Genomic DNA, 22,536 nt, shown 5'->3' with positions numbered 1-22,536 from the left:
CAACGAACACCTACATGTCTGCATGAGAATGGCACTGACTCCATTCCAACCAAGATTTAAATCACTGGCAGGGCAGTCCCATGCCCATTTCTCTCATTAAGAAAAGTAAAAAAAAAAGAATAACTAAAAGAGGTGGTGTTCAAAGTTCTGTTTGCATTTTTTTCCTAAAAGAGGCACTTTTTATTTATTGTTTTCTGAAGATGTTGATTTTTTTTACTTGAAAAGGAAGCCTTCACTTTTGTTATGCTGAGATCTCTGTAAGAAAAAAAGAGAAAAATGTTTAGTCAATACTTTGTTTGCACATGTTTTTCCTAAAGAAGCCACTTTTTATTTATTGTTTTCTGAAGATGTTGACTTTTTTTTTTTAACTGGAATAGTAGGCTTTCAATTTTTAGGCTGGGACATCTTCAAGAAAAAAAATAAAAGTTTAATCAATGCTATGTTTGCACATATTCTTTTTCCTAAAAGAGCCACTTTTTATTCATTTTCTCCTGATGATGTTGACTGTTTTACTTGAAGTGTAGGCCTTTAATTCTTTAGGCTGGGACCTCTTTAATTTGAGAGAAAAAAGGGTTTTTTGGCTCTGCTCGCAATTTATTTTATTCTGAGATTTCTGTTTTCTTTAATCTGAAATAAAGGCCTTAAATTTATTTGCCTGGGACTACTTTTATTTAGGGCAAAAGAGTTAGCTGTGCACTCTGTTAAACATTTCCTGCATTGAAAATAGACAATAAATACTGTTGAATCCATATGAAAATGTCGACATAGGGAACGGCTATAAGACAAGCTGGACTTCCGTTCGGACCTTTTACTTGGGGGAAATTTTAAGAACTGGACCTCAGTGACTTTTAATTGAATACCCCTGCTATAATCCATGTCATTCTTGTTTCACGTTAATTTTTCCATATTATTCGTTTTTCATGTTATTTTTTTTTTCATACTGCCGGTCATTTTTTCCTAGTTATTCTTATTCCACCCTTTTGTTTCCATGTTATTCTTGCTTTCCATAAGTCAATATATTTTCCCAAGGGTTATTTTTTTTTCACATGTTACTGTTATCACTTGTATTATGTTATTCTCCTTCTATGTTACTATTTTTCCATGGTATTGTTTTTTTCCGTTACTCTTTCCATGGTACTGTTTTTCCGTTACTCTTTCCATGGTAGTTTTTTTCCGTTACTCTTTCCATGGTACTGTTTTTCCGTTACTCTTTCCATGGTACTGTTTTTCCGTTACTCTTTCCATGGTACTGTTTTTTTTCCGTTACTCTTTCCATGGTACTGTTTTTCCGTTACTCTTTCCATGATACTGTTTTTCCGTTACTCTTTCCATGGTACTGTTCTTCCGTTACTCTTTCCATGGTACTGTTTTTCCGTTACTCTTTCCATGGTACTGTTTTTTTCCGTTACTCTTTCCATGGTACTGTTTTTCCGTTACTCTTTCCATGGTACTGTTCTTCCGTTACTCTTTCCATGGTACTGTTTTTCCGTTACTCTTTCCATGGTACTGTTTTTCCGTTACTCTTTCCATGGTACTGTTTTTCCGTTACTCTTTCCATGGTACTGTTTTTCCGTTACTCTTTCCATGGTACTGTTTTTTTCCGTTACTCTTTCCATGGTACTGTTTTTCCGTTACTCTCTCCATGGTACTGTTTTCCCGTTACTCTGTCCATGGTACTGTTTTTTTCCGTTACTCTTTCCATGGTACTGTTTTCCGTTACTCTTTCCATGGTACTGTTTTTTTCCGTTACTCTTTCCATGGTACTGTTTTTCCGTTACTCTTTCCATGGTACTGTTTTTTTCCCGTTACTCTTTCCATGGTACTGTTTTTTTCCGTTACTCTTTCCATGGTACTGTTTTTTCCGTTACTCTTTCCATGGTACTGTTTTTTTTCCGTTACTCTTTCCATGGTACTGTTTTTCCGTTACTCTTTCCATGGTACTGTTTTTTTCCGTTACTCTTTCCATGGTACTGTTTTTCCGTTACTCTTTCCATGGTACTGTTTTTCCGTTACTCTTTCCATGGTACTGTTTTTCCGTTACTCTCTCCATGGTACTGTTTTCCGTTACTCTTTCCATGGTACTGTTTTTCCGTTACTCTCTCCATGGTACTGTTTTTCCGTTACTCTTTCCATGGTACTGTTTTCCCGTTACTCTTTCTATGGTACTGTTTTCCCGTTACTCTTTCCATGGTACTGTTTTCCCATTACTCTTTCCATGGTACTGTTTTTCCGTTACTCTCTCCATGGTACTGTTTTCCCATTACTCTGTCCATGGTACTGTTTTTCCGTTACTCTCTCCATGGTACTGTTTTCCCGTTACTCTGTCCATGGTACTGATGTTAATCTTTTTCATGTTATTATTTTTTTCATGTGCTACCGTTTTCCCATGTCCTTTCTTTCCACTTGTTAATTACTGATGTTACTTACTGTTTTTCTTTTTTTCATGTATTTTTCTTCATTTTTAAGCTATAATTAATTCAATCTCATAAACTGTTAAAACTAGTAAAACAATCGTGTCTGCCAATCCACATGTTGCTCTTCTTCATTTCCCTTATTATTCTCTTTTCTAGCCTTATTTCTCCATTATCACACGCTCACTGCCTTCTCTGCTTTCTTATCTTATTATCTGATGTTAAAATGGCCACTAACTCACTTATTTACTCATAATATCACTTAATTTTCGCTGCTAAACGCACACGGTAACCACCTCGTCCGTCCATGTTGTGACTGAGCGTTCGATTTTCATTTGTTTATGGTTTATTTTTTTCTCTCTCTCTCCAGACATCTTATGACTTACATATTTGAATTCGTATTTACCCCGTGTATTATTGTTGTTGGTTTTATTGACCTGTGCCTCTAAATTATGATACAGCTATTCCGTGCTTATTTGAATGCTAGTTTGATGTAATTTTCCCGCCAAAATAATATACAATAGTCTACTACGGATTCAATGGTCGTGGATATATAAACAAAGATAATAAGACTAAGAATAAAAGATAACATAATGTAATAATAATAATAATAATAATAATAATAATAATAATAATAATAATAATAATAATAATAATAATAATGACGGCAAAAAAGGGGATTGAATAACACCAACACACATCATCAACTTTCTTTTATTTATTATTATTATTATTTCATCGAGTAGTGCATATTTTTACGTACGTACAGCATTTGGTCTTCATGATACAAAACAGGAATAGGAATGTCCAGTACGATTTTTATAGCCATGACTTGAACGAACTCACCCACGACAACCTCACCCGAGTCCCCCGATGGATGACAACAACTTCTTCACAAATTATAAATCCTCCGACACTAGAAACATGGATGAAATGAGAGCGATTGGTAGTGACGAAAGGTTTAATGACAGGTATAATAGTGATAGGTATAGCAGTGTAGTGGTAGGTATAGTATTAACATCAAACACCTATAAAATTATGCCCAATAGATGATCCATAATGTCACACAGGAATCAAATCGGGTTTCTTAGGAATTACGAACTGAGTAACCGAACATTTACGAAGCGAATTAACGTTTTCTCGTATGCATATTCACCCTTACGAAGCATATAAAGAAGGAATTAACATTTTCTGCCCATTAGATGATCCGTAAGGTCACACAGGAATCAAATCAGCTTTCTTATGAATTACGAACTGAGTAACCGAACATTTACAAAGCGAATTTACGTTTTCTCGGATGCATAATTATTGCATATTCAACCTTACGAAGCATATACAGAAGGAATTAACATTTTCTTACATGTATAATCACTCTTCCTCTTTTGACGACCCCTTTCGGAGGTGTAAATCAGTATAGATCACAAGTTGAGTAAATGACAGAGAGATACAACAAACAGAATCACCCAAGAGAGAGCACTGGAAACGGAGACTGGAATAGAGTTTTGTGACTTCATCTGTGGCCTGACTTCTCCTTCTTCTTCCTCTTCTTCTTTTCATTTAGCTTTCCAAACAGGCAAGTGAGGGGTCGATATGTTTAAAAATACGAAGTCACAGATAACTGGCGATATACAACTAACCGGGATTTGGGTATGTGGAAACCTAAGATGCTGTGGTGGTAGGGGATGGCTGGGGGATGGGGGGCAGCGATATGGGTGACAGGCGCAGGGTAACATGATGGAGGAGGCCCTTGACATGTGAGTGGAGGGGACACGGAGTAACTGTTTCGTATATACATATTTACACAGCTCTTTATACACTGCCTCTCCGGACACTCGACAGTCAAAAATTGGTTCATTACGTTCAAAGGGGACTGGATATTATAGGTCAAATATTAAGGTTAAGCTGGCAATGACCTCTAGGCTTGGGGGGGAAGTGTAATCGGATATGCAATTGTATTTAAAGAAGACAATTGTACAAAATGTTATCCTAATTATGGCTTGATATACTGTGAATATATACGTATACTCACATATTTTAAACAGACTTTCCAAACATCAAAACACATAGTATCACATAAGTTCCTTGTGACAATAAAGACATTTGGTGCTAAAGTCTAGTATGAATTTTGTATAGTGAAAAGAACAACACTAGTACGTCCCTATCTATGGAGTTCCGAGGGAGAACGTAATAGTGATTGATATCGGTAAATATGAATCTACCTAAGTCTACCTTGAAACCTGGAACAGGAAACCTCATTCAGAAGGGGATACTGCAGAGAGTTGGTCGTAACGGTAAACCTTCACACACACACACATACATGCACACAAGAATAAAGTTAACATATGACCACTTGGGAACCTCCACTCCTACCATTAGACAAACTTGAAATACCAACCATAATCTGTCTTTGCTGCCTAATGGAACAAACTCATCTATAGCAAACACAACCAACTTCAATGCATTACTAAAACCAGACACTTCAAAACAGTCACAAATGGTACTAATATATCCTACTGCAAATGAACAAACTACTACAGCGATTTTAAGAAACAGTGAGTATGGATCATTTTCTTAATAATTTCAGCGCCCAACCACACATATTTGACAAGGCTTGCATAGTAGGAGTTTTGGGGGCATTTTCAAGGGTAGTTTTATGATCCTGGTGGTGGTAGTGACCCTTCCTCTGTACCATGAACCTTGACAACTCATTAGAACCTGACTCATATTTGACGAGGCTTTCACAGGAGTTTTGGGGTCATTTTCAAGGGTAGTTTTATGATCCTGGTGGTAGTTTGACCCATCTTCTGTACCATGAACCTTGACAACTCATTAGAACCTGACTCATATTTAACAAGGCTTTCACAGGAGTTTTGGGGTCATTTTCAAGGGTAGTTTTATGATCCTGGTGGTAGTTTGACCCATCTTCTGTACCATGAACCTTGATAAACACTCATTAAAACCTGACTGACCTCCTCTCTGGGCTTTGGAAATAGGTCATGTGAGAGGCGGAAGTGTTTGAGAATGCCAACCAATGAGTCTGTATATTTCTCACACCTCGGTAAATATCAACAACTGACTTATGAAGAGATGAAACATTAACCAACAAATATCTCGGCACAGAATCAACATAAACAAAACAGCTGCACGAACACACACATGGTCTATAGCACCCATTTCTCCTTCCTTTATAAATATCCCACACTATTTATTTTAATCCGACTGAATGAGGTTTCCGAGCACGCGTATGAAACTCCATGGATAGAACAACTCCATTACTCCTCCTCCTTCTTCTCCTACTTCTTCTTCCTCCTCCTCCTCCTCCTCCTCCTCCTCTTACTCTAATCTGCCACTGTGTCTACCCTGAGTGAGTGACAGACAACTCTTCCTTTTGGCCACTCAATACTTTACGATAACAATAATAATAATGATAATAATAAAAAAACAAAAAATAGAAAAATATTAAGTAATGATCAAGTGTATCTCTGTACATTATATATACTACCCACATTGTATGACTTCTGGCAAGAACGTCAGCACTTGAAGATGACTGAGGAATTATATGCATGAAAAGAGTGTTGTAATTTTTTCATAAGGATTAATTGTTTGTCGGAGAAACGTAAAGAAAAGAAAAAATAATCAACCAAATGCGAGAAGTTACGCAGAATTTCATTAGCTAGTGAATCTAATTGGTGACTTTTTTTTAATGTTTTGTAATTAATTATATTTATTGAGGAGTATTGTTGTACTTGCTTTGTAAAATGTCTATATGGGATAAAAGTAGTAGTAGTAGTAGTAGTAGTAGTAGTAGTAGTAGTAGTAGTAGTAGTAGTAGTAGTAGTAGTAGTAGTAGATATGCATTTCTTATTCCATATAAACATTTTACATCACAGCTTTCAATAACAATCACTCACATACCCCTCAATAGCAAACACCGAATAAAACATGAAAAAAAAAGGAAAAAAAACGAGAAAAAAAGGAAAACAATAGAAGGAAAAAAACGAACATAAAAACGAGTGAATGAATGAACGGACGCGAGAAAAAATATCACAACGGAACGAGTAACGAAAAATATATCTATCTATACACGAGACACGGGACCACGCACACACACACACACACACGCACACACACACCTAGGGAACGTATGCCAAGCTGTACACACTGTTGCAAAGGGGGAGGTGGGGGATTTTAAATTTGTTGAGTATGCCATTATTTTTCAAGTGCCCATTTTCTTACAAGTGGAGCTTTTTTTTTTAAACTATCCACTTCATGTTCCTATCCTATCCTATACTATCCTATCCATGTTGTGTGTGCCAATTATCTTATTTAACTATCCATTTTCTTGTGAGTGGAGCTTTTTTTTTAAACTATCCATTTCATGTTCCAATCCTATCCATATATCCTATCCTATACTATCCTATCCATGTTGTGTATGCCAATTATCTTATTTAACTATCCATTTTCTTGTGAGTGGAGCTTTTTTTTTAAACTATCCACTTCATGTTCCTATCCTATCCATATATCCTATCCTATACTATCCTATCCATGTTGTGTATGCTATTTATCTTTTTGAACTTCCCATTTCATTCACTGTGAGTAAGGTCTATTTTGGAAACTACCCATTCCCCTTTATTTTCAAACTATCCAATTCCCTGTATGACCGTTTTCGAAAACTACATATATCCAATTCCCTGTCGGTATGGCCAGCTTTTTTCAAACTATATCCAACTCTCTGTCAGTAAGGCCTTTTTTTTATCAAACTATTCAAGTCCCCATGGCTAAGGTCTTTTATTCAAACTACTACAACATCTATTTCCCTGTTCATCTTTCCTGTCCAAAACAAAATAAAACTGAGGAATTGAAATGAAAAGTAACTATCGAAACAAAGACTGATACCCACTTCTAATTCATTTCATCTTGACTTCATTTTCTGTCCATATCAAGACTCACAATTTTCACAAGTATTATTTTCTCCCTAATATGAGTGCTAATTGGAACAGTGAGTACAAATTGGGAGACATACCCTATACACACACACACGCACCCACACACGCACCCACACACACACACACGCAAACGCACTCTTACGTAGCCCCATCTTTCTGGTTCTCTGTATAGGACGGGAACTCGGCGATGTCCACCACCTCCTCCATCTTGTAGGAGGGGTAGAGGCCGTTCTGCCGCGTCCTTCGGTTCACGCCCTTCGAGTAGCCGTCCCAGTGGTTCCCGGCGATGCCCACGATGTCCCCGGGAAGGAGCGCCAACTCCTCCGACCTGTGGGAAGGCAAACTGATGGAATGTTTTTATTTTTTTTGTGACTTTTCAAAATAAATCTATTCATCTGGTCTGAAGGGAAGAACACTGGTGTGATCTTCTGATGTTTTATGACTTTTTAAAATAGATCAGACATTTTTATCCCCTTCCCAAAGCTATGAAAAAAAAATTCAATAAACGCGAGAAAATAAAATACACTATAAAGCAGTCTGAAGAACCTCAACAACAACAACAACAACACTATGGCTCAAACAACTAACACACCCCAACAGGAAATCCTACAACAACTGACCCCAAAGAAAAGGAAAAAGAGAATGAAAAGTCTCTAGAACCCCTTACTTGCGTGGGTTGTGGGGGAACCGCGCCTTCTGGTTGTGGGCGTTCTGTCCCCCATAGTAGTAAATGTCGTCGAGGGAGCGGAAGTAACTGGAAGCGTCAGGGTTGTACGTCTGCATGATCTCGTAGGCGATGCGACACACCTGGACGGAGGAACGGGAAAAATAAAATACACAATGCTATATTATAGATCGTAGCTTTTTTCTTCTCTTTTTGTTTTTACAGTGAGGGAAACAGATCACATGAAGAGTGGCGGAGGTGGAAGCAGAAGGGAGTAACAGGAAAACACACAACGCTGTATTAGTAATGGTAGCTTTTTTCTTATGTTTTTATTTTTACAGTGAGGGAAACAGACCACATGAAGAGCGGCGGAGGTAGAAGCAGAAGGGAGGAAATGGAAACACACAATGATTTTAGCTCCCTTTTTTTCTTTCTTCAGCTTTTCCGATCTTTCATTTCAGGGCATTTCTATGTTGTTTGTTTTTTCACAGTGAGGTAAACAGAGGAAGGGCTAAATAACAAATACAAAAAGCTTACAGCCCCTATAAAAGAGAATATAGATGAGTGGCCAAGAGAGATACAAATAAGAGATATAGACCAGCATTGCCAAACTATCGTACTGAACACTGTATTTATAACTTTCAAAGCCTCAAACTCTCGTAGCTACACAAATAATGACAGAAAGTTAAAGTTGGCGTTAAAACTTATTTACTGATGTTTGTTTGTTTATTTTTTGCTAGAGTTAACGGTTATAAACTAGGAAAATGCAAAACGATGAGTACAATAATTTGACAACGCTGGTATAGACTGGGGTAGATATTATAGAAGGCTGTTGAGTGGTTCCTCCTCTACACTGAGCACCTGTCTTACCTGTGAGGAGAATGTGCAGACCAGGTAATCGGTGAGGGAGAGGAAGTGGACGTCAGCGATGATGCCCTTGAGTGACGCGTCGGTGTAGCGCGTGGCCACCGCTGCCGTGCGCGCGATGTTGGAGTCCCCGATGAAGGTGTAGTCCGGGAACCTGGTGATGGGGAGGCAAGGACGGTGTTTGTGAGTCACCCGGCAAAAAACGACTTGGCGTGTTCTAACAATGGAGAGACTTAGGACATTTTCAACTCACACAACATATATATTTAGGCCATTAAAGGAGATTATTCAGGGACTAGTATGGAAATAAAGGAAGCCATCTCACATGAGGCTAAAACTGACATTGTGCTGTATTACTTCCCTGGATAAAGAAACTTGAAAATACTGATGTAGAAAGTTTACGAGCACCGTCTAGCATTTTGTATTTTGTCTATCTTTTTCCTCTTTCTTCCTTTTCCTATCATTCCTCATGGCTAAGGAACACTCAATGCTCCTTACCCTTTCTCCATTATCTTTATCTTCCCCATTTTCTTATTCCCTTCTTTACATATCTTCCTCTTTCTTTCCTTTTTTCTCATTCCCTTCAAATAACACCAAATACAACTAAAATAACACTCCTTTCTCCATTCTCCTTTCTCCATTATCTTTATCTCCCCCTTTTTCTTACTCATTTCTTAATATATCTTCCTCATTTTTTCCTTTTTCCCATTCCCTTCAAATATCACCAAATACAACTAAAACAACGCTCCTTTCTCACTTCTTCTGCGCCTCGGTGATGACGGTGGGGTCGTCTGAGGCCAGGTAGACCCTCTTGGTGACCTCCGGCTGGGTGAGCTTGAGTATGGAGTAATATCGCTCCACGTGCATCATGTACTCATCGATGGAGTGGAAGGCCGCCTCTGTGCCCACCTTGTCTGTCCGCCGCACGTGTATCCTGGGGAGAGAGGGACAGAGGAGTGAGTTCGTGAGTGTGTGAGTGAGGTGGGAAGGGAGGGAGTGTTAGTGAGGGCAAGGGAGTGTTGAATGAGTGGATAAGTGTGTGTGTGGGGGATGGGGGGGTGGGGGGCTTCTCACTAACCCCAAAACAGACAAAAAAAAAAAAAAAAAAAAAAAAAAAAAAAATCACCTCTTGGCCTCCTCACTTACCCCAAAACAGACGAAAAATAAAAAAAATCACCTCTCTGCCCCCAAACCCCAAAACAGACGAAACTAAATCAAAACAAACTATTCTTCTGTCTCTTTCTTCCTTTTTCCATCATTTCTCATGGTTAAAATAACGCTCAATAATTCTTACTTTTCCTCCATTATCTCTATCTTCCCCTTCTTTTTTTATTCCCTTCTTTATCTATCTTCCTCCACTTTTCCTTTACCCACCTCTCGGCCACCTCACTCACCCCACAATCGGCTTCTGGAATCCTAACGTGTCTGCCAGGTTGTCCAGCATCTCCTGAGTCTTGGGTTGCGGCTTCAAGAGGTACTTCAGGAACTGCCCCACCCACCAGGCCGCCGGGTCCCCGTGCAGCCTCATCAGCCGCTCCGAGAGGTCCCGAGGGATGGCCAGGGGCAGGTATGGGGGCCGCTGGGAGAGTGTGTCGATGATGGGCAAGTCCAGCACCTGTGTGTCGTTCGTGCCTGGGGATAGTAAGGTAAGGTTAGGTTAGGTTAGGTTAGGTTAGGTTAGGTTAGGTTAGGTAAGGTGAGGTCAGGTGGGGTAAGGTATGGTATGGCAGCCACTATAAATAAAATTCACCTGTGCCACTAACAGACTGGGGCTGTATAAGAGACCCTACTGGCCCTATAAGTAGATTTTTTTTTTTTTTTTTTTTAAAGCAGAGGAGTCAGTTCAAGGGCATAAAAAAGGAAACAAATGTGAAAAAAAAGCCTGTTACTCACTGCTCCTAAAAAAAGTTAGAGGAGTGGCCGAAAGATAGGTCAATTTCAGGAGGAGAGGTGTCCTGATACCCTCCTCTTGAAAGAGTTCAAGTTGTAGGCAGGAGGAAATACAGATGAAGGAAGATTGTTGCAGAGTTTACCAGTGTGAGGGATGAAAGAGTGAAGATGCAGGTCAACTCTTGCGTAAGGGATTTGGACAGTAAAGGGATGAGCTTGAGTAGAAAAAATAAGTCAGTACAGAAGACTCACCCGGCCAGTGTGAGTGCGTGACACCTGATGGGGTGGTACAGGAGTCGCTGAGGGGTTGAAACACATCCTCCCAGCCCGCCTTGTTGTACCGCCAGCCCTTGGACTTGAGAATGAGGGTGCGCTTGGTGCCGTACGCCACAACGAAGCAGTAGACAACGTGGTGGATCTGACACCCATAACCGCAGCCCTGGGAGAGGTACGAGGAACGGAACTTGTGTTAGAGGGGCTGAATGGTGGATGACTAGACTTTTAATTGAGTTTATCATTGTTCAAAAGAGTAAGGTTATGTTAGCATGGCAGGAAGGTAGAGAATAGATAAACCACTGAGGGACTTGTGATAGACTGGGGTTGAATGGTGGATGACTACCCTTTCAATCAAATTTATCATCGTTCAGAAGAGTAATGTTATGTTAGTATGGCAGGAAGGCAGATAAGAGATACACCCTTGAGGGACTTGTGATAGACTAGGGCTGAATGGTGGAGAATTAGTCTTTCGATCGAATCTAATAGAGCGTCATTTGGAAGAGTAATGTTATGTTAGTATGGCAGGAAGGCAGATAAGAGATACACCCTTGAGGGACTTGTGATAGACTAGGGCTGAATGGTGGAGAATTAGTCTTTCGATCGAATCTAATAGAGCGTCATTTGGAAGAGTAATGTTATGTTAGTATGTCAGAAAGGCAGATAAGAGATACACCCTTGAGGGACTTGTGATAGACTAGGGCGAAGAGTAATGTTATGTTAGTATGTCAGAAAGGCAGATAAGAGATACACCCTTGAGGGACTTGTGATAGACTAAGGCTGAATGGTGGAGAATTAGTCTTTCAATCGAATCTAATAGAGCGTCATTCGGAAGAGTAATGTTATGTTAGTATGTGAGAGGAGGGAAATATAAATGGTAATGAAGTAATGGAGTTTTGTCTACATAAATCATTAATAAAAAGTAATTTAATGTTAATGTGACAGGACATACTGAGATATTTAAGCGCTATCAACAAAAATAAACAGTAATAAAATAGCAAAACGTAGGAAGAATTGGACTCTTTAATTTTTAGCCACATCAAAACCACATAATTACCTTCCTAACTCTACCACTGTGAACATGAACCTGAATATCACTTCCTCATATTATAGACCAAAAACAAACAGCATAACACACACACACACACACACACACACACACACACACACACACATACACACCCCTGATCCGTTCATTACTATTCAGGCAGAGGAAAGCCGTGTAGCAACTCATGTTTATATTCATCCCTCCCATACCCTCACCCCAGCCGCTTGTCAGTCACACGGTCACACCTCACCCCTCCATCACCCCCTCGGTCATTGCCCCACACCTCTATCACCCACCACACACCCCGACACAATGTACCTCCTTACTGACTCTCCTCTGACAACTGTTCCTTGTTATGTCAAAGGGAATGACTACAGGAAGGTCTGTAGTATTTTATTTAACTTAATTTAACTTAACTACACTCTTTGATTAATCACTATTCCTTATATAACTTCAAAGGGAAATGACCATGAAGAACGTCTATGCAATTATTCTATCTAATCTCCTTATGCTTCAAAAATTACTAAGTCTTATTCTATGTTCTTTTACTGTCTTTATACTCCATGTGGCAGAATGCTGAGGTATATGGCAGGGATCAGGCGGCAAGATAGGGTGTCCAGTGCAGATGTGGCTAACAGATGTGGAGTAGAGGACCTGGAAACAGTGCTCAGAAGGGAAAGACTCCGATGGTTTGGACATGTAAAGAGGGCAGGGGAGGATACAGTGCTGGGAGTTTTAGTAGAGGACCTGGAAACAGTGCTCAGAAGGGAAAGACTCCGATGGTTTGGACATGTAAAGAGAGCAGGGGAGGATACAGTACTGGGAGTTTTAGCAGAGGACCTGGAAACAGTGCTCAGAAGGGAAGGACTCCGATGGTTTGGACATGTAAAGAGAGCAGGGGAGGATACAGTGCTGGGAGTTTTAGCAGAGGACCTGGAAACAGTGCTCAGAAGGGAAAGACTCCGATGGTTTGGACATGTAAAGAGAGCAGGGGAGGATACAGTGCTGGGAGTTTTGGAGAGGTTAGAGGTAAAAGGAAGGAGACCAGTTGGTAGACCTAGGAAAACGTGGAGAAGGTGTATGCAGGAAGACTTGGCACTGATGGGATTGGATGAGCATCAGGCAGAAGACAGAGTAGAATGGAGGAGAGCCATAAAGCGTCCAACCGCTCAGGAAGTGTGAAAACGGACGGTAAACAAAAGGATGATGACTCTATGTGGCATCTATCTGTCCAGTCATCTCATTCTTGTATAATCCAGTCCTTCTCTTCCTCCTCCTCCACACTCCCACTCACTCCACCTCTGATATCACTTTACATTCATTCCTTTACATGGTTCATTACATATTCTCATCACTTCCCTCCCCCATCCTCCTAATCAGTTATTCTACTCCTTCATCTAACAGCACAAGGGTTCTTCTCTCACACACCCATACCTGATACTTTACAAGACACTAACCCCTTGACTGGATTTCCTACAAGAAGACATCACCAAGCTACAGAAATGGAACAACAAGTGGCTGCTACAATTCAATGAAGAAAAATGTAAGTCATGCACCTTGGGAGGGGATATCCAGCACACCAATACCACATGAGAAACACTCTGCTATCCATCACAGAGGCAGAGAAAGACCTGGGAGTGTATGTTACCAGGCTACCAGTGAAGGGATATCCAGCACACCAATACCACATGGGAAACACTCCACTATCCACCACAGAGGCACAGAAAGACCTGGGAGTGTATGTTACCAGGCTACCAGTGAAGGGATATCCAGCACACCAATACCACATGGGAAACACTCCACTATCCACCACAGAGGCAGAGAAAGACCTGGGAGTGTATGTTACCAGGCTACCAGTGAAGGAATATCCAGCACACCAATACCACATGGGAAACACTATCCACCACAGAGGCAGAGAAAGACCTGGGAGTGTATGTTACCAGGCTACCAGTGAAGGCGAAATCCATGCCAATCGCAGCAGATGCGTTAATAATCCGCCCCTAGTACCTTGTTCAGATTGCACACGAGCTTCTTGGCCTTGGAGCAGTCCGGGGGGTTCTGGAGGGCGTGTAGCCGCTTCTGGATGAGGTTGCTAAGGTCGGCTGCCTCCTGTTCCCGCCAAGTGCCAAGGCCATCTAATTTACTCAGCCGCTGCATGTCGAACTGCGCCACTCTGAGGGAGGAAGAGACAAGATGAAGAAGGCAGGTTGCACATCACCAACATAGCCATCACGGGCCAAGCCAACCACAAGCCTTGCCAATAACAGCATATTCTACTTTTATTTTTATCTTTTACTTGTCTTGTTCAGCGCCTAATCAATGAAGGAAAGTCTTGTTCAGCGCCTAATCAATGAAGGAAAGTCTTGTTCAGCGCCTAATCAATGAAGGAAAGTCTTGTTCAGCGCCTAATCAATGAAGGAAAGTCTTGTTCAGCGCCTAATCAATGAAGGAAAGTCTTGTTCAGCGCCTAATCAATGAAGGAAAGTCTTGTTCAGCGCCTAATCAATGAAGGAAAGTCTTGTTCAGCGCCTAATCAATGAAGGAAAGTCTTGTTCAGCGCCTAATCAATGAAGGAAAGTCTTGTTCAGCGCCTAATCAATGAAGGAAAGTCTTGTTCAGCACCTAATCAATATAGGAGTCATAAAAGAAGAAACAAAGGAAGAACTTTAGAAAGAACAAGAGAGAAATGTGATAAAAAGAAATGGTTCGAGAGGGAGAAGAAAGAAGAGAGAAATGTAGAGAAAAAGAAAGAAGCATAAAAGAAGAAACAAAGGAGGACTATAGAGAAAACAAGAGAGAAATAAAGAAAAAAGAAATGGCTCGAGAAGGAAAAGAAAAAAGAGAGAGAAGTAGAGAATATAAAAAAGGCATAACAGAAAAAAACAAGGAGAGAGAACAAGCGAGAAAGAAGAAAAAATAAATAGTTCGAGAGGGTTTAAATACCTGACGTGGTCCTGGCCCTCCTCAAGCATCTGGTCGATCTGCGCCGTCACGTCACTGTAGGCCTCCACCTTCTTCCGTAGCTGGTGCATTTGGTCCGTCATGTACCACCACAGCTCCTGCACGCCACGCTCCACCTGCCGCCGCGTCAGCTCAAAGTCCAGGGAAGGTGTGAAGTCTGAGGACCCTGAAGGGGGGGAAGGGAGACTAATCAAAATGAATGCCGAGATGGGTGAGTGGATGAGTGATTGAGTGGCTGAAGGGAAGGGAGACTAATTAAAATGAATGCCAAAAACTCATGAAATACAAAAGTGGAGGAGTGGATGAGTGTGGCTGAAGGTTGAAAGGGAGACTGCAAAAGTGGATGGGTGGATAAGTGTGGCTGAAGGTTGAAAGGGAGACTAATTAAAATAAATGCCAAAAACTCATGAAATACAAAAAATGAGTGAGTGGATGAGTGACGGTGTGGGTGAGTGGGTGAGCGCTGACCTGACTTGCGCTCCGCCGTGACATCCGCTTGTTGCAGCATCCTCTGGGCGTGTTCGAGCTTCTGCTGCAGTTCCGCTACCACAGCCGGGTTGCTGTTGGCCTTCGCTGTGTCCGCCGCCACCACCCCGTCATTGCTCAGCGACTTCACCTGTCTGTCAATGAAGGAAAGTCTCGTTCAGCACCTAATCAATGAAGGAAAGTTTATGTCTCGTTCAGCGCCTAATCATTGAAGGAAAGTCTCGTTCAGCACCTAATCAATGAAGGAAAGTCTTGTTCAGCGCCTAATCAATGAAGGAAAGTCTTGTTCAGCGCCTAATCAATGAAGGAAAGTCTTGTTCAGCGCCTAATCAATGAAGGAAAGTCTTGTTCAGCGCCTAATCAATGAAGGAAAGTCTTGTTCAGCGCCTAATCAATGAAGGAAAGTCTTGTTCAGCGCCTAATCAATGAAGGAAAGTCTCGTTCAGCGCCTAATCAATGAAGGAAAGTCTTGTTCAGCGCCTAATCAATGAAGGAAAGTCTTGTTCAGCGCCTAATCAATGAAGGAAAGTTTTGTTCAGCGCCTAATCAATGAAGGAAAGTCTTGTTCAGCGCCTAATCAATGAAGGAAAGTCTTGTTCAGCGCCTAATCAATGAAGGAAAGTCTCGTTCAGCGCCTAATCTATGAAGGAAAGTCTTGTTCAGCGCTTAATCAATGAAGGAGTCTTGTTCAGCGCCTAATCAATGAAGGAAAGTCTTGTTCAGCGCCTAATCAATGGAGGAAAGTCTTGTTCAGCGCCTAATCAATGAAGGAAAGTCTTGTTCAGCGCCTAATCAATGAAGGAAAGTTTTGTTCAGCGCCTAATCAATGAAGGAAAGTCTCGTTCAGCGCCTAATCAATGAAGGAAAGTCTTGTTCAGCGCCTAATCAATGAAGGAAAGTCTCGTTCAGCGCCTAATCAATGAAGGAAAGTCTTGTTCAGCGCCTAATCAATGAAGGAAAGTCTCGTTCAGCGCCTAATCAATGAAGGAAAGTCTTGTTCAGCGCCTAATCAATGAAGGAAAGTCTTGTTCAGCGCCTAATCAATGAAGGAAAGTCTTGTTCAGCGCCTAATCAATGAAGGAAAGTCTTGTTCAGCGCCTAATCAATGAAGGAAAGTCTTGTTCAGCGCCTAATCAATGAAGGAAAGTCTTGTTCAGCGCCTAATCAATGAAGGAAAGTCTCGTTCAGCGCCTAATCAATGAAGGAAAGTCTTGTTCAGCGCCTAATCAATGGAGGAAAGTCTTGTTCAGCGCCTAATCAATGAAGGAAAGTCTTGTTCAGCGCCTAATCAATGGAGGAAAGTCTTGTTCAGCGCCTAATCAATGAAGGAAAGTTTTGTTCAGCGCCTAAAAACGAGGAAAACAAAAGAGCATAAAAAAACGAGGAAAACAAAAGAGCATCAAAAAACGAGGAAAACAAAAGAGCATCCAAAAACGAGGAAAACAAAAGAGCATCAAAAAACGAGGAAAACAAAAGAGCATCAAAAAACGAGGAAAACAAAAGAGCATCAAAAAACGAGGAAAACAAAAGAACATCAAAACAACAACAAATGAAGCCATACTCACAATGTAAAATCCTGCAGCACTTGTCTAATGTCATCGTTCTGCTTCTTGAGGCTGTCCAGCTCCTGCACGGCCCGGTGGAGGCGCTGGGAGAGGTGCGGGTCGCTGGAGGACGAGAGGGGGCCGGGGGGCGCAAGCAGAGCCACACCCACCAGCCAGATGATGCCCAGAGCCCCGCCCACTCGCCACGCCCACCCTCCCACCCACCTCATCCTCGCCACTCTGTAAGGAAAGGAAAAAAAAATGTTAGTTTATATGAATAGTTTGGGTGCAAGGAAAAGAAAAATATGGTTAGCTTTGCAGGAAAATAATAACAGTTAAGGATTTTGCGTAGTTTGAGTGTAAGGGGAAAAAATATATGTAGTTAGTTTGGAAAGAAAATTAATTGTTAGGTTATATGAATAGTTAGGGTGGAAGAAAATAAAAATGTGGTTAGCTTTGCCGGAAAATAATAACTGTTAGGGATTTTGCGTAGCTTGAGTGTAAGGGGAGAAAATATATATAGTTAGTTTGCAAAGAAAATGAATTGTTAGTTTATATGAATAGTTTGGGTGCAAGGAAAAGAAAAATATGGTTAGCTTTGCCGGAAAATAATAACTGTTAGGGATTTTGCGTAGTTTGAGTGTAAGGGGAAAAATATATACATAGTTAGTGTTGCAAAGAAAATGAATTGTTAGGTTATATGAATAGTTTGGGTGGAAGAAAAGAAAAATATAGTGTTGCAAAGAAATAAAGAAATAAAGAAGACAACAGAGGAAAGAAGAGAGAAGAAATAATAAACAAGAGACAACTATAGAGAGAACAAGAGGTGGAGAGAGAATAAGTAAAGTGATAATGGTAAGGAGAGACAGACGAAAACATGCAAAAAACAAACAAACAAACAAAAACAGGTCAATTGAGAAAAAAAATAATAAAAAGGATGATGATGAAAGGGAGGAGAAAAGTAAAAAAAAAAGTTGTTTACATTCACGAGACAACTTAGTAAACATACGAATTTGAGGCAATTATGAGGAAAAAAAAAGATAATAGAGAAGATAATGATGATAAGGGGAGGAGGAGGCAAGAGAAAAAGAGTGTGTGTGTGTGTGTGTGTGTGTGTGTGTGTGTTTACGAAAGACTGAGGGACACACACACACACACACAATATCATCCTTCTCCAGCCCTGTGTGTGTGTGTGTGTGTGTGTGTGTGTGTGTGTGTGTGTGTGTGTTTCGCTGCCGCCGCAACACAAAAGAAACACACGGATGGAAAGATACGCCTCTTTTTTTTCTGGCTTCTCTCTCTCTCTCTCTCTCTCTCTCTCTCTCTCAAGATTACGTTCCGGATGGGGAGATGAAGGCGTGAGAAGGAGGAGGAGGAAGGAGAGGAGGAAAGAAGAAAAATGGAGGGAAAAATGAGGAGGAGGAGGAGGAGGAGGAAGGAGGGAGAGTAGAAGGATATGGGAGAAGAAACAGAGGGAAAGGGAGAGGAGGGAGGAGGAGGAGGAGGAGGGTAAAAAGGGAGAGAAAAAATGGAAGGAGAGAAAATTAGGAGTAAAAGGGGAACAGGAGGAAAGGGAAGAAGATGCAGAATGAGAAATAAAAGATAATGGAGGAAAGAAAGAAGAGGAAGAAGAGGAGGAGGAGGAGGAGGAGGAGGAGGAAGATAAGGGACGAAAGGAACAACAGGAAGAGGATGAAGATAAGGAAGGAGAAGGGAGATAAGAAGAAACAGGAAGGAAAAAGGGAAGGAAAAAGAAGATAAGGAAAAGGAGAAGAAGAGAATAAGGAAACGAGGAGAATGAATGAGAAAGAAAGGAGGATAAAGAGGGATAAAGGAGATGAAAGAAAGGAAGGAGAGAAAAACAAATAAACAAAGAGGAGGGAGAGGAGGAGGATGGAGAAGAGGAGGAGGATGGAGAAGAGGAGGAGGGAAAACAAAGAAGAGGAACAACATCAACATCAACAACAGCAACAACAACAACAGCCAACCATGAGAACACTAACTTTGATTTTCTTTCTCCATGTGTGTGTGTGTGTGTGTGTGTGTGTGTGTGTGTGTGTGTGTGTGTGTTTAAAGGGACACACTTCAGCGATTTTACACTTCACTCAACGTCACTTCCCTTCCCTTCACCCCTCCCCCCCCCTTTCCCATGCACCCTTCCCCCCTCCCAATGGCCCACCCCCCGAAATATGACCTTCCGTGTGGTGAGTTTAAATGCACTGAAATTGACCTTCCCTTTTAGCCATTCGGACTGACCTTACTTTTTTTTTTTTTTTTTACTTTCCTTTTTTACTTATTTATTTTAACTATTTTATTTGTTTATTTTGTAGGAGTAGAATTTGTTTTTGTTTTTTGTTTGTTTGTTTGTTTGTTGTTTTCTTTTAAGTTGCTTCTGTTGATGTAATAAAAATAAATGATCACCTTTCCCAAGCCTCCCACGGAAACACACACACACACACACACACACACACACACACACACGTCTGCCCTTCACACCCACCCAAACACACTCAGACACACCCAAAACCACACACACACACATACACACCCACACACACACACACAAGCACTGTACCATCCCAATTACACACACACACACACACACACACACACACACACACACACACACACGAAGAGAACGAAGGGAATAGGGAAACGAGAACAGATAAAGAAGGAAGGCAAAAAAGAGATAAAATGAGGAGCAGGAGGAAAGGAAGAGAATGATAGCAAGCAGAGAGGAGGAAGAGGATGGAGAAGAGGAAGAGGAAGAAGAGGAGAAGGGAGAGGAAGAGGGAAAACACAGAGGAACAAAAATAACAACCAGCAGAGTCCAATACACCCATTTACCTAAGTCTACCACCCATGTACACCCATATACTTGCCTTCCCCACCCATGTACACTACCCTACACCCATTTGGCTTAGTCTCCCACCCATTTACACCCATATACTTGCCTTCCACACCCATGTACACTCCCCTACACCCATTTGGCTTAGTCTACCTCCCACTTACACCCATATACATGCCTTCCCCACCCATGTACACTACCCTACACCCAGTTGGCTTAGTCTCCTACCCACTTACACCCATATACTTGCCTTCCACACCCATGTACACTCCCTACACCCAGTTGGCTTAGTCTATCACCCACTTACACCCATATACTTGCCTTCCACACCCATGTACACTCCCTACACCCAGTTGGCTTCGTCTCCCACCCACTTACACCAACCCACACATGCAGCCACTCCCCCTCGGCGCCCCTCACTGTCTGTCTGGCCCAAAATAACCAGCTGAAGGGGATTGAGAGGGGGGAGGGATGGGGAAGGGGAGGTAGGGGAAGAGGAGGAGGGGTATCTAGACTGCACTCACCACCTCCACCATCACCACCACCACCACTGTTTCTCATCACCACTCTCATTTCATTCTCATCACCATCATCACCGCTACGACGTCCCTGTCATTCACTCTCTCATTACTCATTCATTCATGTATCATTCATTTACTCGAACTACTAGACTTTTTTTGTTATATATTTTTTTTACAGCGGAGGAGACAGTGCACGGGCGTAAAAAAAAAAAATATTGAAAAAAAAAAAAAGTCCGCTACTTACTGCTCCTGAATAGCGTAGAGTGTATATTTTTGACCTCCCCTTCCCCTCCTCCCCCTCTTCATTTTCTTTTTTTTTCTCTATCTTTTCTTCCATTCCACCATCTCTCCGTCATTTTGGGCCAGTTCCACAGTTCCCCATGACGGGTTAGTAAGCTCCTAAACCAATACCAGAGCCTTCGAAATTTCCTTGTATAGTGTCTGGTGTTAATATTTAAGTTCATAAATTTGATGAAACTATACGGGAAAAGTCTTGTGTATTTAGTGTAGCATCGAAGACCTCACCATTTTGGATTGTATGGGATTCTATAGTTTGGTTCGAAATTTCCTTGAATAGTGTCTGGGGTTTATATTTAAGTTCACAAATTTGATGAAACTATACGGGAAAAGTCTTGTGTATTTAGTGTAGCATCGAAGACCTCCCCATTTTGGATTGTATGGGATTCTATAGTTTGGTTCGGGCTGTTACGAAGACACTGTGTTAGACTATGAAATCGGCTCTGTCTCTCCTTCCTTCTTTCCTCCCTTCTCTCTGTCTCTGTCTGTCTGTCTACCTCTACTATTTCATCTGTTCTTAATTATCTTTCCTTATATATTCATTCTTTTTTCTACTTCTTCTTTGGATTTTATTATATTCCAAGTCTTCTTTTACCCTCCTCCTCCTCATTACATCTACTCTCATTCATTCCTTCTTTCGTATTTTTCTCACTCTTTCACTCCTCATTATTCATCATATTTACACTCATTCATTCATTCTCTCATATTTTCTTAACACTCTCCTTCATTACTAATCACATATACATACATTCACGCCCGATCTCTTTCACCCCTCGTTAAGTCATTATTCACGGTCACTTTGCCTCGTGTGTGTGTGTGTGTGTGTGTGTGTGTGTGTGTGTCAGGTTCATCATTAACCGTCTTATTTATTCACTTCAACCGCCACTTAAACTTCGCTTCCTCCACTTCACCATATTTCTTTTAGTAGATGATGGTGGTAGTGATGATGGTGGTGGTGTTTGTTTTATTTATTTTTCTATTTTATTTCTGTATTGATTTTTGTGTGTGTGTTTGTGTGTTTGTGTGTATAGTGCATTATGTTAAGTGTTTGTTATGTTTGTGTAAGTTTCCAACCCTCGATTCGCCATTCATATACTCTCTCTCTCTCTCTCTCTCTCTCTCTCTCTCTCGCTTAGAATTTACGGCTTTAAAAACGAGTGAGTAAGATACGCGGTAAAGACTTATTCTGTTTTCTGTTTTCTATATTGTTTTTTTTTCACTTATAATAAACAAATACGTTTTTTCTCACTGGTTTTAGTTTTCCATCTGTTAAAAGCGTGGATGCAAACAAACAAACAAAACAAAAACAAACAAACAAACACACCTTTCCTCACTGTTTTGTTTTGTCCGTCCGGCAGAGAGAGAGAGACGATTGAAATATAAAGAGAGAGAGAGAGAGGGGGGGGGGGTAGAAAATGAAAACAAAGAATAGGAAGAGGAAATGGAGAAGAAAAAGGATAAAAAGGGGCGAGGTAGAAAAAGGAGGAAAAAAATTAAAAAAGGAAGGAGAGAGAGAGAGAGAGAGAGAGAGAGAGAGAGAGAGAGAGAGAGAGAGAGAGAGAGAGAGAGAGAGAGAGAGAATATGAGCTACACAGAAATCCAATCCCACTATCCAAGACTTCAACACAAACGAAAGAAAAACGAATAAAAGGTTAAGTCGAACATGCGAAATACCAAAGTTAAAAAAATAATGAGTTGCAAACGGTCACTCGGGCGAAGAAAAAGAGAAGAGAAAAACGATAAGGAAGAGAGAACGCGACGGAGTGCAAAGACAGAATCG

General features: G+C 41.0%; 1 protein-coding gene across 6 annotated transcripts in view; it reads right to left on the bottom strand.

Annotated features, from left to right (window-relative positions):
- Window positions 1-3,109: 3,109 nt before the first annotated feature.
- The window catches only part of LOC127003519 (alpha-(1,6)-fucosyltransferase-like), a 54,015-nt gene continuing 34,588 nt past the window's right edge, over window positions 3,110-22,536 (bottom strand). For 2 of the 6 annotated variants that reach the window (XM_050870345.1, XM_050870348.1), the window contains exons 3-12: window positions 17,112-17,330; window positions 15,529-15,680; window positions 15,043-15,226; window positions 14,107-14,272; window positions 11,031-11,217; window positions 10,283-10,520; window positions 9,646-9,822; window positions 8,892-9,042; window positions 8,025-8,164; window positions 3,110-7,700 (exon numbers count right to left, since the gene is read on the bottom strand). In XM_050870345.1, the coding sequence (XP_050726302.1) occupies window positions 7,496-7,700; window positions 8,025-8,164; window positions 8,892-9,042; window positions 9,646-9,822; window positions 10,283-10,520; window positions 11,031-11,217; window positions 14,107-14,272; window positions 15,043-15,226; window positions 15,529-15,680; window positions 17,112-17,320 (1,809 nt within the window). In that variant the 5' untranslated portion in view covers window positions 17,321-17,330 and the 3' untranslated portion in view covers window positions 3,110-7,495. The remainder of the gene's footprint in view (window positions 7,701-8,024; window positions 8,165-8,891; window positions 9,043-9,645; window positions 9,823-10,282; window positions 10,521-11,030; window positions 11,218-14,106; window positions 14,273-15,042; window positions 15,227-15,528; window positions 15,681-17,111; window positions 17,331-22,536) is intronic. The other 4 variants (XR_007757122.1, XR_007757123.1, XR_007757124.1 and 1 more) reach the window with 4 other exon arrangements.

The sequence above is a fragment of the Eriocheir sinensis genome, chromosome 25 (genome assembly GCF_024679095.1).
Source record: "Eriocheir sinensis breed Jianghai 21 chromosome 25, ASM2467909v1, whole genome shotgun sequence".
Lineage (NCBI taxonomy): Eukaryota > Metazoa > Arthropoda > Malacostraca > Decapoda > Varunidae > Eriocheir > Eriocheir sinensis.
Note: the sequence above shows the minus strand (reverse complement) of the source record. Positions and strands in the feature narration are given on the sequence as shown.